Source organism: Mytilus trossulus, chromosome 11, assembly GCF_036588685.1.
Source record: "Mytilus trossulus isolate FHL-02 chromosome 11, PNRI_Mtr1.1.1.hap1, whole genome shotgun sequence".
Lineage (NCBI taxonomy): Eukaryota > Metazoa > Mollusca > Bivalvia > Mytilida > Mytilidae > Mytilus > Mytilus trossulus.
Genome location: NC_086383.1, coordinates 18,499,349 through 18,512,250, shown reverse-complemented (window position 1 = coordinate 18,512,250; position 12,902 = coordinate 18,499,349). Strand labels below are relative to the sequence as shown.

At 33.1% G+C, this 12,902-nt stretch overlaps 1 protein-coding gene across 1 annotated transcript in view; it reads right to left on the bottom strand.

Moving 5' to 3' along the window:
• Positions 1-12,902, bottom strand: part of LOC134690812 (uncharacterized) — a 110,924-nt gene that overhangs the window by 36,527 nt on the left and 61,495 nt on the right. The window contains exons 4-5 of the mRNA XM_063550896.1: positions 8,656-8,816; positions 3,179-3,427 (exon numbers count right to left, since the gene is read on the bottom strand). Coding sequence (XP_063406966.1) covers positions 3,179-3,427; positions 8,656-8,816 — 410 coding nt within the window. The remainder of the gene's footprint in view (positions 1-3,178; positions 3,428-8,655; positions 8,817-12,902) is intronic.

Genomic DNA, 12,902 nt, shown 5'->3' with positions numbered 1-12,902 from the left:
AGAGGTTCTTAAGATCATGTGTCCCTAACCTAGGCTTGTGCATATAGATATAAGAAGGTGTGGTATAATTGCAAATGAGAGGACTCTCCATCTAAGTCTAAGATGTGGTATAATTGCCAATGAGACAATTCTTCATCCTAGTAACTATATGTATATAACCTAGGCTTACGTTACCTAGGCTTACGTATATATAGATACGAGAAGACGTGGTATAATTGCCAATGAGACAACTCTCCATCCAAGTCACAATATGTATATAACTAGAGGTTCTTAAGATCATGTGTCCCTAACCTAGGCTTGTGCATATAGATATAAGAAGATGTGGTATGATTTCCAATTAGCCAACTTTCCATCTAAATCACAATTTATAAAAGTAAGTCGTTACACATGTGCTTTGACGCTCTTCAACATTGTAGACTAAAATAAAAATTGAGATAATAATCACTTGTTCTTGTTAATCATGCATTTGCGATCATTTTTTTGTATGCCTTTTTGTTCTCTATCTTTTTTAGTTTTGCTGAAAAATACAAAGAGAAAAAAAATATCGTCATTTATAAGCAATTACTACTTGACCGAGTCAACTAAAGATTTCAGCAAAGTTTGACTTATTTGTTAAAATTGTCTTTCAAATCATTGTGCTGCCTTCCTAATCTTTTATAGTCTTTTAAGATAGTCGACGAACCCCCAAATTTTGTAAAACAAAATGTCATTTATAAAGAGCAATAATTCAAATTCGGAGTTTACTGGCGATTAAGGCTATGATGTTGTATTTGTAGATCTTGTCTTCTGATAACTTATGCTATTTTTAGTATTATTAGTCTATCTAAAATGCATCTTGTACACTTTTAACGTTTTCGTAAAAAAAATTGCCATTAAAATGAAAAAACATCGTCTATCGAGTTTAGCAGTTTTTCTTGTATGTAATTTCTATCTCTCTTTTAAAAAAAAATACTCGATCTTTTACTATTTTTAAAATAAAAGGCAAACATGAAACAAGTTGGTTAAAATTTGTTATTTAAGATCGATATTTTTTTAAACGAAGCCGTCTAACAGTTTTGACGTTAATAGACAGTAGGCAAAATCTTAAAATTTTTAACATTTTTATCCATGTCATATTTTCTCTATCTATTGCGGTTTTTAAGATAAAAGACACAATTTCAAGTTTTCAAGTTTTCAAGTTTTCAAGTTTTTATTAAATCAGGTAATTGCATTTTACCCCCAATGTTTTATTTTTACCTAACGTTGATCATATTGGAAGGCAGACAGGATCGTCGGACACAACATCGAAACAAGATGCTCCAATGACAATTGTGGCCCAGTTTGAATCTTATTTACAGCGCTGTATCTAAAGAAAAGACTTTTTTAAGTTAACGGACGACGGACGACGAACGTATAGTGATGATAATAACTCACTTACTACTATAGACCGTTATGATTTCCGATGAATTAACTTTCAAACATGATACCTCTAATGACATAGATGTTTGAAACTTTAGATCACCGTCCCGCCTTCAATTAACAATGAGCAAAATCGAAACCGTATAGAAAACTATAATAGATACATTCATGACAATGTACAACAATTCAAATGAGAAAACCAACGTTAAGTACAAAATAATAAAAGTAAACATATGTGATATACAACAACAACGGTTAACCACTGAATAACTGGCTCGAGCTTGTAATTAGAAGGTTTTTACCAATAGTACAAACAAATATTGTCTAGTAGTGTGGTTTTCCGTTTTTTTATTTACTCACTTCAGTAGCGAGATTTTCCCTTAAGATGTAAAAAGTTAACAATTAACTCCCCATAGATACCAGCATTGAAATTTTGTATTTGCGCCAGATGCGCGTTTCGTCTACTAAGTGCTTATCAGTGACGCTCGGACTTTATAAAAAACAAAAAAAATCATTTGGTAATATATGAATTTATCATATACTTGTATGAAATATTACTAAAATTTTACATTTCAATAACATTTAAAATATTCAAAGGCTATTAAAGGTTTGCTAGGTTTATTGAACAGATTTCTCAGAATTTCATCAGCGGGCTGATAAAGGGACCTTTATTGACTGCTTCCGGAATGTTATCAGATTCACATGCCTTTCCGTTCATTTCCGTGACGTTCATCACATGCAACTTCGTGCATTTCCGGAAATTTGTTCGAAAACGACAAAACAGTGCGGAAAACCGCAAGTGATTTAATACTTTTTACAAAATAGTTGAGGATCAATTATATGTTGTGACAAGATAAATAAAATGGTTGTAATATCAATAAAAACAATTAAATTAAAAAAACGTTTAATCAATAGTTCTTGTCTGTATTTCTTCTGCTGAAGTATATGATAAAAAGATCATTACATGTCATTTTTCATATCAGACCCTTTATCGGCCCTCGTTCATGATATCATCCCTCGAGCCTGTGGCTCTTGGGCCGATATCATGACCTAGGGCCGATAAAGGGTCTGATATGAAAAATGCCATGTAATAATCTATACATACAATTCAGTAATATAGATTGTCCAGTCAAAGCCACATCAACGTTTCAGACACATTTGAGCTCTATTATCCGTTATCGTAATATATGCTGGACACAGAAATACCAAACGAACCCCAAATAATGTTATTGCATGTGAACACTTTGAATCTTGAGTAGTTGAAGAGTTAGACTAGAAATGAAGGTAGGCCGGCCCTAAAGATCAATATCGGTGGAATACCAATTATGCTGGTGGTGACGGAATGACCCGATACAATCGTCCGACAAAATCATTGTCTCTGTGATTCCATCTCATCGATAATTAGATTGTGATTGGTAAGCCAAAAATATTTCATTGTTAGCCAAAATCTGTATTAATGATTAGTTAGCCAAAATTTGTACTTATGATTAGTAAGCCAAACTTAATACTTAAGATTGGTAATTTAGCGAAAATCTGTACTTATAATAGGTAAGCCAAAATTTGAACTTATGATTAGTGAGCCAAAATTTTGCACTTGTGATTGGTAAGCCAAAATTTTACTTATGATTGGTAAGACCGATTACTTTCTACATAAATCTTTGATTTTCCTTTTTACCATCAGTTGTGATGAAAAGTTACTACTAGCAAATTTTAAGAGATAAGGAAATAATTGAGTCTTGTTCATGATATCTCTGTTGTTTATAATAAACACCGATCTTACCTCCCAGTCTTTATGTATTACTTTTCTTCTGCTCGCTGACTCCGGGGAACCAGGCGCTGAACTTTCCCGTGATGCACCTTCAACGAAAACTTCGTCACTTCCGAAACTGATGTCACTTAATACACTGACAGTTCGTGCACTATTTTCTGAAGCTGCACTTGTAGATCTACATTCTTCCGCAAGGCGTTCTAATTCTGCTTCCGCAGCATCTGCTCGATCCTTGACAATATCCAAGAGGTTACTTAACACCTGTGAATAATGACACATAGGAAGTTAGTATTCGTGTTGCAGATTAAACATTTTTCATAGAGATTGGTGAATTATAGTGGGCTCAAACTGAAAGGGTTGCGGATTTTTTATGCACTTTATTCAGTATTTTTAGAACCCATTCAGACCTCAATAATTTTTAGTATAATCGATGGCGGACCCTGGATTGAACCTAGATGTGCTGACGAGGCAATATTCTCCTGTAATGAATGCATTACATACGATACATTTCAATATACGTCCAATCACACCCATGTTTGCGTAAGTCATGTCCCCGTCAAACACAAGTCACATCACAGTGGCGGATCCAAGGGGGGACCGGGAGTTGGGACCCCCTATTTGTAGACGATCAAAGCATTTGAATGGGATCATATAGTTGGAACCCCCCTCCTGCACTCTGGGTAAGGCCCCCTTCCTTTTTTAAAAATTGCTGGATCCGCCCCTGCATTATACTCAGATTCCTGATTTTTGAACTATTAGCATAGATTTTTTAAATGTACACTTTGTTCGATGTCTTCCGGCATAATTTGGTAAAAATTAATGCATGTAATTGTATAAAAGCTCTCTTCAAAACAACATGTTAACATTCAAAATGCACACTTTGTACGAATCTTCTACATACTTAGTTAAAAATTAATGCATGTAAATGTATAAAAGCTCTTTCAAAACAATATGTTATGTAAGATACAGCATCCCTCATCTGGCAGCCAACAAATTAACGGTACGTCGTATTTACATCAAATTTCAACTTTAAATTCCAAACTTAACCTAAAACTTCTATGACAAGCAGTAGACTAGTAACACTGGCGACCAAACTTGTATATCTTAACGCAAAATCTCTACTATACACGTTGTGGATCAAATTGCTCATTGCGATTGCGTATGGTTTAATACTATTTTTAAAATGTTATCATAAACATTACAATACCAATATTTTGAGATTCATAAAACAAAAAATGTAAAGGAATGTGTCAAAGAGAAAAAACCCGACCAAAGAGTAAAAAAAAGCCGAAGGCAAGAAAATCCTGCACCCGGAGGCGTGCTATAGTTGGCCAATAAACAAAAATGTGCACTAGTTTAGTGATAATGTACGTCATATTAAACTCCGAAATATATAAATAAACTAAAATTAAAAATTATACAAGACTATAAAAGACCGGAGGCGCCCGACTTGGGACAGGCGCAAAAATGCGGCGGGTAAAAGTATGTTTTTGAGTACATATATATAATTATTAATAACAGCAATTTCTTAGAAAAAAATAGTTATGAAATTGAGACAGCCAACCTTGTCTTTATAATTTATATAACAGAATTGTACTGTCAACCAACATTTGAGTAATATCAGGGATGAATCTAATTGACCTTTTATGAGACCTTATAAGTAATCAGAAACTGCGTATGTTTCCTAACTTTAATACATATTTTTTCTTTTTTTTTTTCGACCAATAATCTTAAGGAAACTCTCTATGAAAATAAAACGGGAATGTGTTAATGGGACATAGATGATCCCTCCGCTTGCATATCATATGTAAGATATAAAGGGACATAACTGAAGTGAGGTAAAAGTGTACTTGATCTGCGTTTTGTGGTAATGAGTATTGTGTATAAGTATCTTCCATTTGTAAAGGGGCATAACTCTAGAAAGGTTAAAGTGATACCACCACAATTCATACTTGATTTGTGTTTTGTGGTTATAAGCATTGTGTATAAGTTTCATAACATTTGGTTGAGGCAAACTTAAGTAAAAGAACGGACACCAACTTGGGGACGTACGGTCGGACGGATGGATACACAGACGAACAAAAGAAAAACTTAATGGTGAGGGTATAACACGTGCAAGTGAAAAAGAAAACCCAACACGGATTTCAAATTTCATTCTCTTCTATTTTATAGACATATTTAAATTGGAAATGGTCCAAATCATTTGATTTAGAAAATACAAATTTAATTTACCATGGTATATATGAGACAGATTTTCATAAAACTATGAAAATCAGCTACAGAGATACACCTATCTAAAGCTGATTTCATTTAGATAATGTCAAATATTTCAGTATGTTCAAGTTGCATAGGACGCCCAACATCATATAGGGTTTCTTCTCATTAATTAATAATGATATAACATTAAAATCAAGATTAAAGATTTACTCTGTACTTTGTTTCGTCAATCATGTATACCAAAAAGGTAGAATAAAATTTTAAAAAAACGAACTCCGATGAAAAATCAAAACGGAAAGTCCCTAATCAAATGGCAAAACCATAAGCTCAACATATCAAAGTAATTGATAACAATTGTCCTATTCCTGATTTGTTACAGGCATTGTAGAAAATGGTGGATTAAATCTGGATTTATAGCTAGCTAAACCTCTCACTTGTATGAAAGTCAAAAAGTGAGAAAGAAACACAAAAAGGCATATAGACAATGCACATTAGAAAAATGAAAGACAGGAATACAAAAAATTACCAATGCACAACAACACAATGACGGGATGTATAAGTACCGAGACACGTCCAACAGATATTACAAAAAATGGACTTAACAGTGATCTCCCCTTAAGGTGGTATGGGAGTCTAAAATAAAAATGATAGAATTTGTTCATATTTCGTCAAAATGTAGTATCTATTGATACATGATCAAAAATATTATAAAAATGATAGGTGCATTTTCTCAAGCTACAGGTTGTGACAAAATGACAAATTTTGTATGGATTATACAGGAAAAAACACCATTTTGTGAATAGAAACTAAACAAAATGATAGATTTGTAAAATAAATTAGGAAAAAATTTCTTTCAGTCAATGCTTTGAGAATATCAAAAGAAAAGATAGGGTCACCGTACGTTTTTTCCGGCTTAAAGACAAAATAGGAAATTTTCATTTAGAGTCCTTCAGAAAATGCACTGTTATAGAGTTACCTCCCCTTAAAATGTCAATTTGAAAATATTCCAAAACAACCAAAATTAATCTACACTTGTAAAAATATTAATATTTCTAAGTTATATTCTTATAAATTGGTTCTTTTAAATGAAAATTCATATTAAATTTCTGCATTCCTGCATCAAATTTTGCTAACTTGATAGAAAATATGGACCTTAGATTCTCTGTTTTTTACAATCCAAGATGGCGAAAGACACCCATACCACCTTAAATGACTTATTTGAAAAAAAAATCAATTATTTGGTAATTGTTAAAACATTTTCTATAATGCAATGAATAAATTCAGATTTGGGCAAAAAACTAGACCGATTATTTACTGTGATCGCACAATTTAAGATGGCGGTATATATCCTTAAAGTTCCTTGATGTTGCAAATTGCCATTGGTTTATGTTATTTTTTTTCTAAATTAATCGATGCATAATCTCGATAAATGAGTCAAAAGAATTTAAACTGCCTCTTGGTCTTATGAAATCGTACTTGTGCCCTGCCGGCTCACACCAGGGACGTGAACATTGGTATCAATTGCTTATTTATTTATCACGTCGCGTGTATGATGTAAATTGAATATTAAAAAATAAACTGATCGGAAAGGGTCCGGGTATATGTCTCCTTAATTATCAAGCTTTTAGCGTAGTAGTCAAGTATAGAAATCCGTGTTTATATTCATATCGTATAACCATGTTCTCGTCTTGTACTTTTATATATGCATTTAATTATCCGAAGGGACATTCGGTACAAATTAGAAAAACAATAAACCTCAGTTGCATCCTTCAATTTGACCTTTATTTGAGATCGGTTACGCATGTGTAGAGTATGATGTCAACATGATGTTTCAGTAAAAAATAGTCGAAATTGAATATTGAAACTATGTGAGTTCGTGGTCTAGTGGTTAAGACCGATGGCTACAGTGCTGAAGGTCCCGAGTTCGATTCTCACTCGGAGTGCTAAAAATATCAGTACATCTGAAGGGTAATTTTCACCCTCTCACACACATCTCTGGTACCCAGACCGGAGTTTAAACTAGCTTGGGTACTTTGGGGGCCTCGGTTGGTCAAAGTCCCCTACTTTGACCTGGAGATCAATCGTCTGATATCTCTCTGGTTTGTCTGTTTCCACCGAGTGGCCCGGTGGTTCTCTCCGAATACTTCGGCTTCCTCCACCATAATAATAGACTTCCCGGTGTCCTAGCACTCCCTTTGTGTTGGGTGGGGATTGAATTGTCCTTTAAAAGTAATTGTCGTATAAACATACGTTAGTGACACATCTCCATTAAACATGGATGCCACTGTACCCTCGCAGCTTTCGAGGGGTTCTTCGGATATCGGATGCATTTACCAGTACATACATACTAGGGAGCCACGAGGAAGAAAAATCGCCAGTTTTCTTATGCACGTGCTGGTATGTCTGTTTATGTGTATACCATTAGAGTTCCTCGATGGATAATTTTATGGCGTTTTATGAGAAAATACACACAAAATGCTGATATATTCAGTGAACATGAATTTGATAGCTTATGCCTCTTTTACTGCCAGCAATCATCATGATAATTTATAGACTTAAATAAGTTTGCAAGCATGATGCTCAATTTCCACACGATTAAATCAAGTGTAAACATTTGGTTAATCCTTTTAATTCAGAATGCACTTATATATTAATGTACATTAATTACTGTTTTCCTAGGTTATCATATTTGATCGTAGTTGCAATGTTGCAAAAAGCATTCACAATGCTATTTGAAGTAAGTTTCTCACAAAAATAAAATGATGAAATTGACAATATAATAGAATACTTGAAATCAACAAAATTTAATTCAGCATTGAGAAATTAAGCATAAAATTCGTGTGCAATAAAAGCAAGACAAAGAATAGAAATTATAAGTTGGTTGGGGAGGGACGCCATTTTTCTTTATTTATGAAGACGAAAAGGTGAAACAAGTCTAAACCGTTTATCGTAAATAGATTAAATATGAAATAATCAAATTGATCAAGGAAAATGCAAGAGGCAAACAATATTTAAAATACGTTATCATAATTTTAATTAAATAACAGAACTTAAAACGAACTTACGTTTTACTAAGTACAGTCAAAACTGCTTAAGAGACCACATGTATCAAACAAAAACCTGTGTTAAAAGACCACCATCTTAATTCCCTCTGTAGTACAAATGCATATAAATTGAACCTGTATTAAAAGACCACCTGTCTTAAGAGTCGACACTTTTGCTCTCCCGTATGTGGTATTTTAAAACAGGTTTGACTGTAATTTAAAACTTACATCACTTTTCTCCTGAGCATAGTCAAGGTCACGTAATAATTCCAATTCCTTTCTACGGAAATCACTCTCCTTAATTTCTACCGTTTTCTTCAGTGACGTAACTTCAGTCTGTAACGACTTTATCTCTGCATCTTTTTTCTTTAGTTCTGAAGCCAGGTTCTCTACATAGAAAAGTAAGATAATTACAACGAGAATGTATGAAATTATCCTTGTTAATTATCTGTAATGCTGATTACCAACAGACAGGTATCTCTGGCCGTGGGGTGCAAGCTAATGCACATATATCTTATCCAGGTTTAACATGCTATGCACATCATATACATAGCACAATAATTAGGATGTTTTTGGAACATATAAAATTTTACCAACAACCAAGCAGTTTTTGGTAAATAAATCTTTGCATGGATTTGATTTTTGTTCGTTTTGTATTGTTGCTTGATTTACGTCAAGTGGCAAATATTTCATGCATATTTAGGACACAAATCTGACAAAGTAGCAATACATTCAATATTGTATCAACAACCAAGTAGCTTTTTGTAAAAAACACTAATCATGGATAAGATCTTTTTCTTTTCATCTGGACTTTGCTTATACTTAAATACCCTCCAGTGGCAAGTTGTTCATGTATATTCAGTATCGCACAAAAACAAATTACCAATGCCTTTAATATTTTACAAATAATTCAGTAGCTTTTTATTATGAATTCTTTCCATTGATTCGATTTTATTCTTCGTTTGATCTTTGAATTATTGATTGTTAGATGATTTACGTCCAGTGACTAATATTTCGTACGTAACCAGGACAAAAAAACAAGTAAACAATATCTTCAGAAGTTTACGCTGAACGTCGACCGGGATTAAAGGAAACAAAAACCGCTAGTGAACACACGCAACAGAGATACAGATTTATAATTACGTTTGTCAAATGAACTTTTCGTCTACATGCGACTCGTCAGTTGCACTCGAATCAAAACAGTTGGAAGGCCAAACCAAATTGTAAATACGAAGCTGAAGATTATTAAAGACAGAGATGTCAAAGTGCAATACATACCATTGGAGACAAAATCACTTAATGTCGAATAATAAAACAGTTTTTAATGAATGTATATAAAAAGATAGATATAGAAAGATATGGTATGAGTGCCAACTCTCCATCCAAATTACAATTTTTAAAAGTAAACCATTATAGGTCAATGTGTAGCCTTCAACATGGAATCTTGGCTCACATCGAACAGCAAGCTATAAAGGGCCACAAACAGTACTAATTTAAACCCATTCAAATCTATATTAACACGGGAAACAAGAAACACGTATGAACTACAGACGACAACTACTGTACATCAGATTCATGACTTATGACAGGTGCAAACATTTAACATGTAAGTAATGTAGGACAAGGTTCTATGATGAATAAGGACAGACATAAGCTTCAATTTTTGTTGTCTATACGATCGCACTACAGTGTTATTATGGCAAATGGAGACTGAGTTATATGTTCAATTTGAATATGTATTTCAAAGAGTGTGTTTGTATTTACAGTGATTATATACATAATTATTATACCAAGTTTCAAACTATGGCATAAAAATGTAAAATTCAGTAACATATCCCGAAAAAAGCTAGGGACTGGATATTTGACAATAACTTTCTCCGCGGATCCCAAGATCAAAGCAAGTATATAATTAGATGTTTATGTATATAACGTCATATCACCTACCTGTATACTCATATAATATCATAATATAATAAATTATTGTTACAGTAAAACCTGGATAAACCGAGCCTGCATAAACCGAAATCCTGTATAAACCAAACATGTTCTTGAGCACTGTAATATCAAATTGTATGCACTGTCAACCTCATTAAACCGAACATAGGCAAATACCGAACACAATCTTATATCCCTGAGAGGTTCGGTTTAAACAGTTTTCACTGTATATCTATATTCTTGGTACAAATCTCCTTGAGAAAATAAAATACTCATCACCCAATACGAAACAATTTGTTATAGACAATAAACTTTGATGTTGATGTTAATGATTATCGTTGATAATATCTTCAACTTTAAAAACTACTTACGTTCTATTCTGATAACTAAGAATAAAATTTCGATTGATCAACGACGCACTGACAAATTGTCTGTGACTTCTATGGTATCACAAAAAGGACTAAAATAAAGAGCCATAGGAAACAAACCCGTCTCGTTTATAGCTCTTCCTCTTTTATATAAGCTTTGGATTTCAAATATTTTGGCCACGAGCATCACTGAAGAGACATGTATTGTCGAGATGCGCATCTGATGCAAGAAAATTGGTACCGTTAATTTAATTATAGAGACAAAGAATAAAAAAACAATAAACATCATCTATGATCTTGGACAATTAATAATGAACAAGGCTAATAAAGAGCAAACCGATTAGTTTCCAAATGTATAATATCGTTCTATTTTACTTTCACAAATTTAACATGACAAAGGATAAAAAAAAAATTAAAAAACAACATAAACATCATCTCTGATCTTGGACAGTTAATAATGAGCATGGCTAATAAAGAGCAAACAAATAAATTTCCAAATGTATTATATCGTTCTATTTTACTTTCACAAATTTAACATGACAAAAGATGAAAATTAAAAAAAAACATAAACATCATCTCTGATCTGTGACAGTTAAAAATGAACAAGGCTAATAAAAAGCAAACCGATTAGTTTCCAAATGTATAATATCGTTCATATTCATATGGATCAACGACGCGCTGACAAATTATCTGTGACATCTATGGTATCACAAACAGAACCAAAATTAAGAACTATAGGAAACTACGGAAGCCGATAAGGGCCATTCAAAAAAAATATTTTATGTCGTAATTACGACATGGCATGTCGTAATTTCGACATAACATGTCGTTATTACGACATCGCTATGTCGTAATTTCGACATAACATGTCGTTATAACGACATAGCTTTGTCGTTATTTCGACATATCATGTCGTAATAACGACATCGCTATATATAAAAGAATATGTATTATGATTGGCAAAAAACAAATGACACAAAAATTAACAACTATAGGTCATCATAATGCCCCCAATAATTAGAAAAGCCCCCGCATTGCCAGCTATAAAAGAGGGAGGAAAGATACTGGAGGGAGAGTCCTCGAAGTGCTGTGTGGCGGACAGTGTTATTATTTAATTATTAGCTCCCTTGGTTAAACTCCAAATTTCTTATTTAATGTATTTTTTGTTAAATAATTTACATGAAGCTTAATAAGTATATATTTGTTAATTACATAGTTTTTGCTATTTTAATTCATTGGTTAAAGATTTTTATTTATATTGTAAAGTTTGATATTTGCATCGTCGCAAAATTTTTGATTACCCTCTCTGGATACCTTCAGTGAGAAACTTATATATTTTATAGACTCCGCAAATTTTGAAACATGAATTGAAGTAAAGGGCTTTACAGCCAGGCATGATTATAGTAAACCACAAGGTTATAGATAACCTCTACTGCAAGCTAAGCATTCCATCTCAATTTTAATAAGCGCAAACTACATGGCTTTTTGTAATTAGGGTAAATTGAAGTATTGATTGCTGCTTGCGCTAGTACAGGAATTGCTTTCATCACGACAGTTATACCATGAATAGCAGGACAAATCGCGAAGTAAAACATTCCGTTAACTGGTATCAAGTCTTTTAATACTGGACATTGCACCTTACTGAAGTGACGAATTTGAATGATCTATTTCGGAGTACTTCCGTGACATAAATTTCCTTTCGCTTTTTACATTTAGAGGACTGTCCTGGTGTCTCAAATTTGTCTTTGCAAAAGTTGGACGAAGTTCATGTAATGGGATTTTTTCCCAATTTCATTTTTTTTTTTTTAAATAACTCGTTAAAAGCTTTATAGTTTTTCGTTCGATTAATAAAAAATGCAAAATTTAACCTATGTTCTCGGGCGGAGTCTATAGCAACATGCACTTTTTTTCCGGCAGCAATCATCAACCTCTTTTTCCAAATTACATACACGATTTGTTTTAATTATCATGAACATTTAATTGAAACTAAAGCACATGTAACGTCGGAAATTAGCGTCTTTAGGATCTTAGACGTTTTTAGATGTTTGGACAAATTGGCTACCGTTTAGTAATGTATAGAAGCATTGTATTCCTTTATGACCCAAATATGTAGTTGATAACTTGGCATTTTTTACTCCTCGTGTATCAAACTTTTGTTTTGATCAATTATAA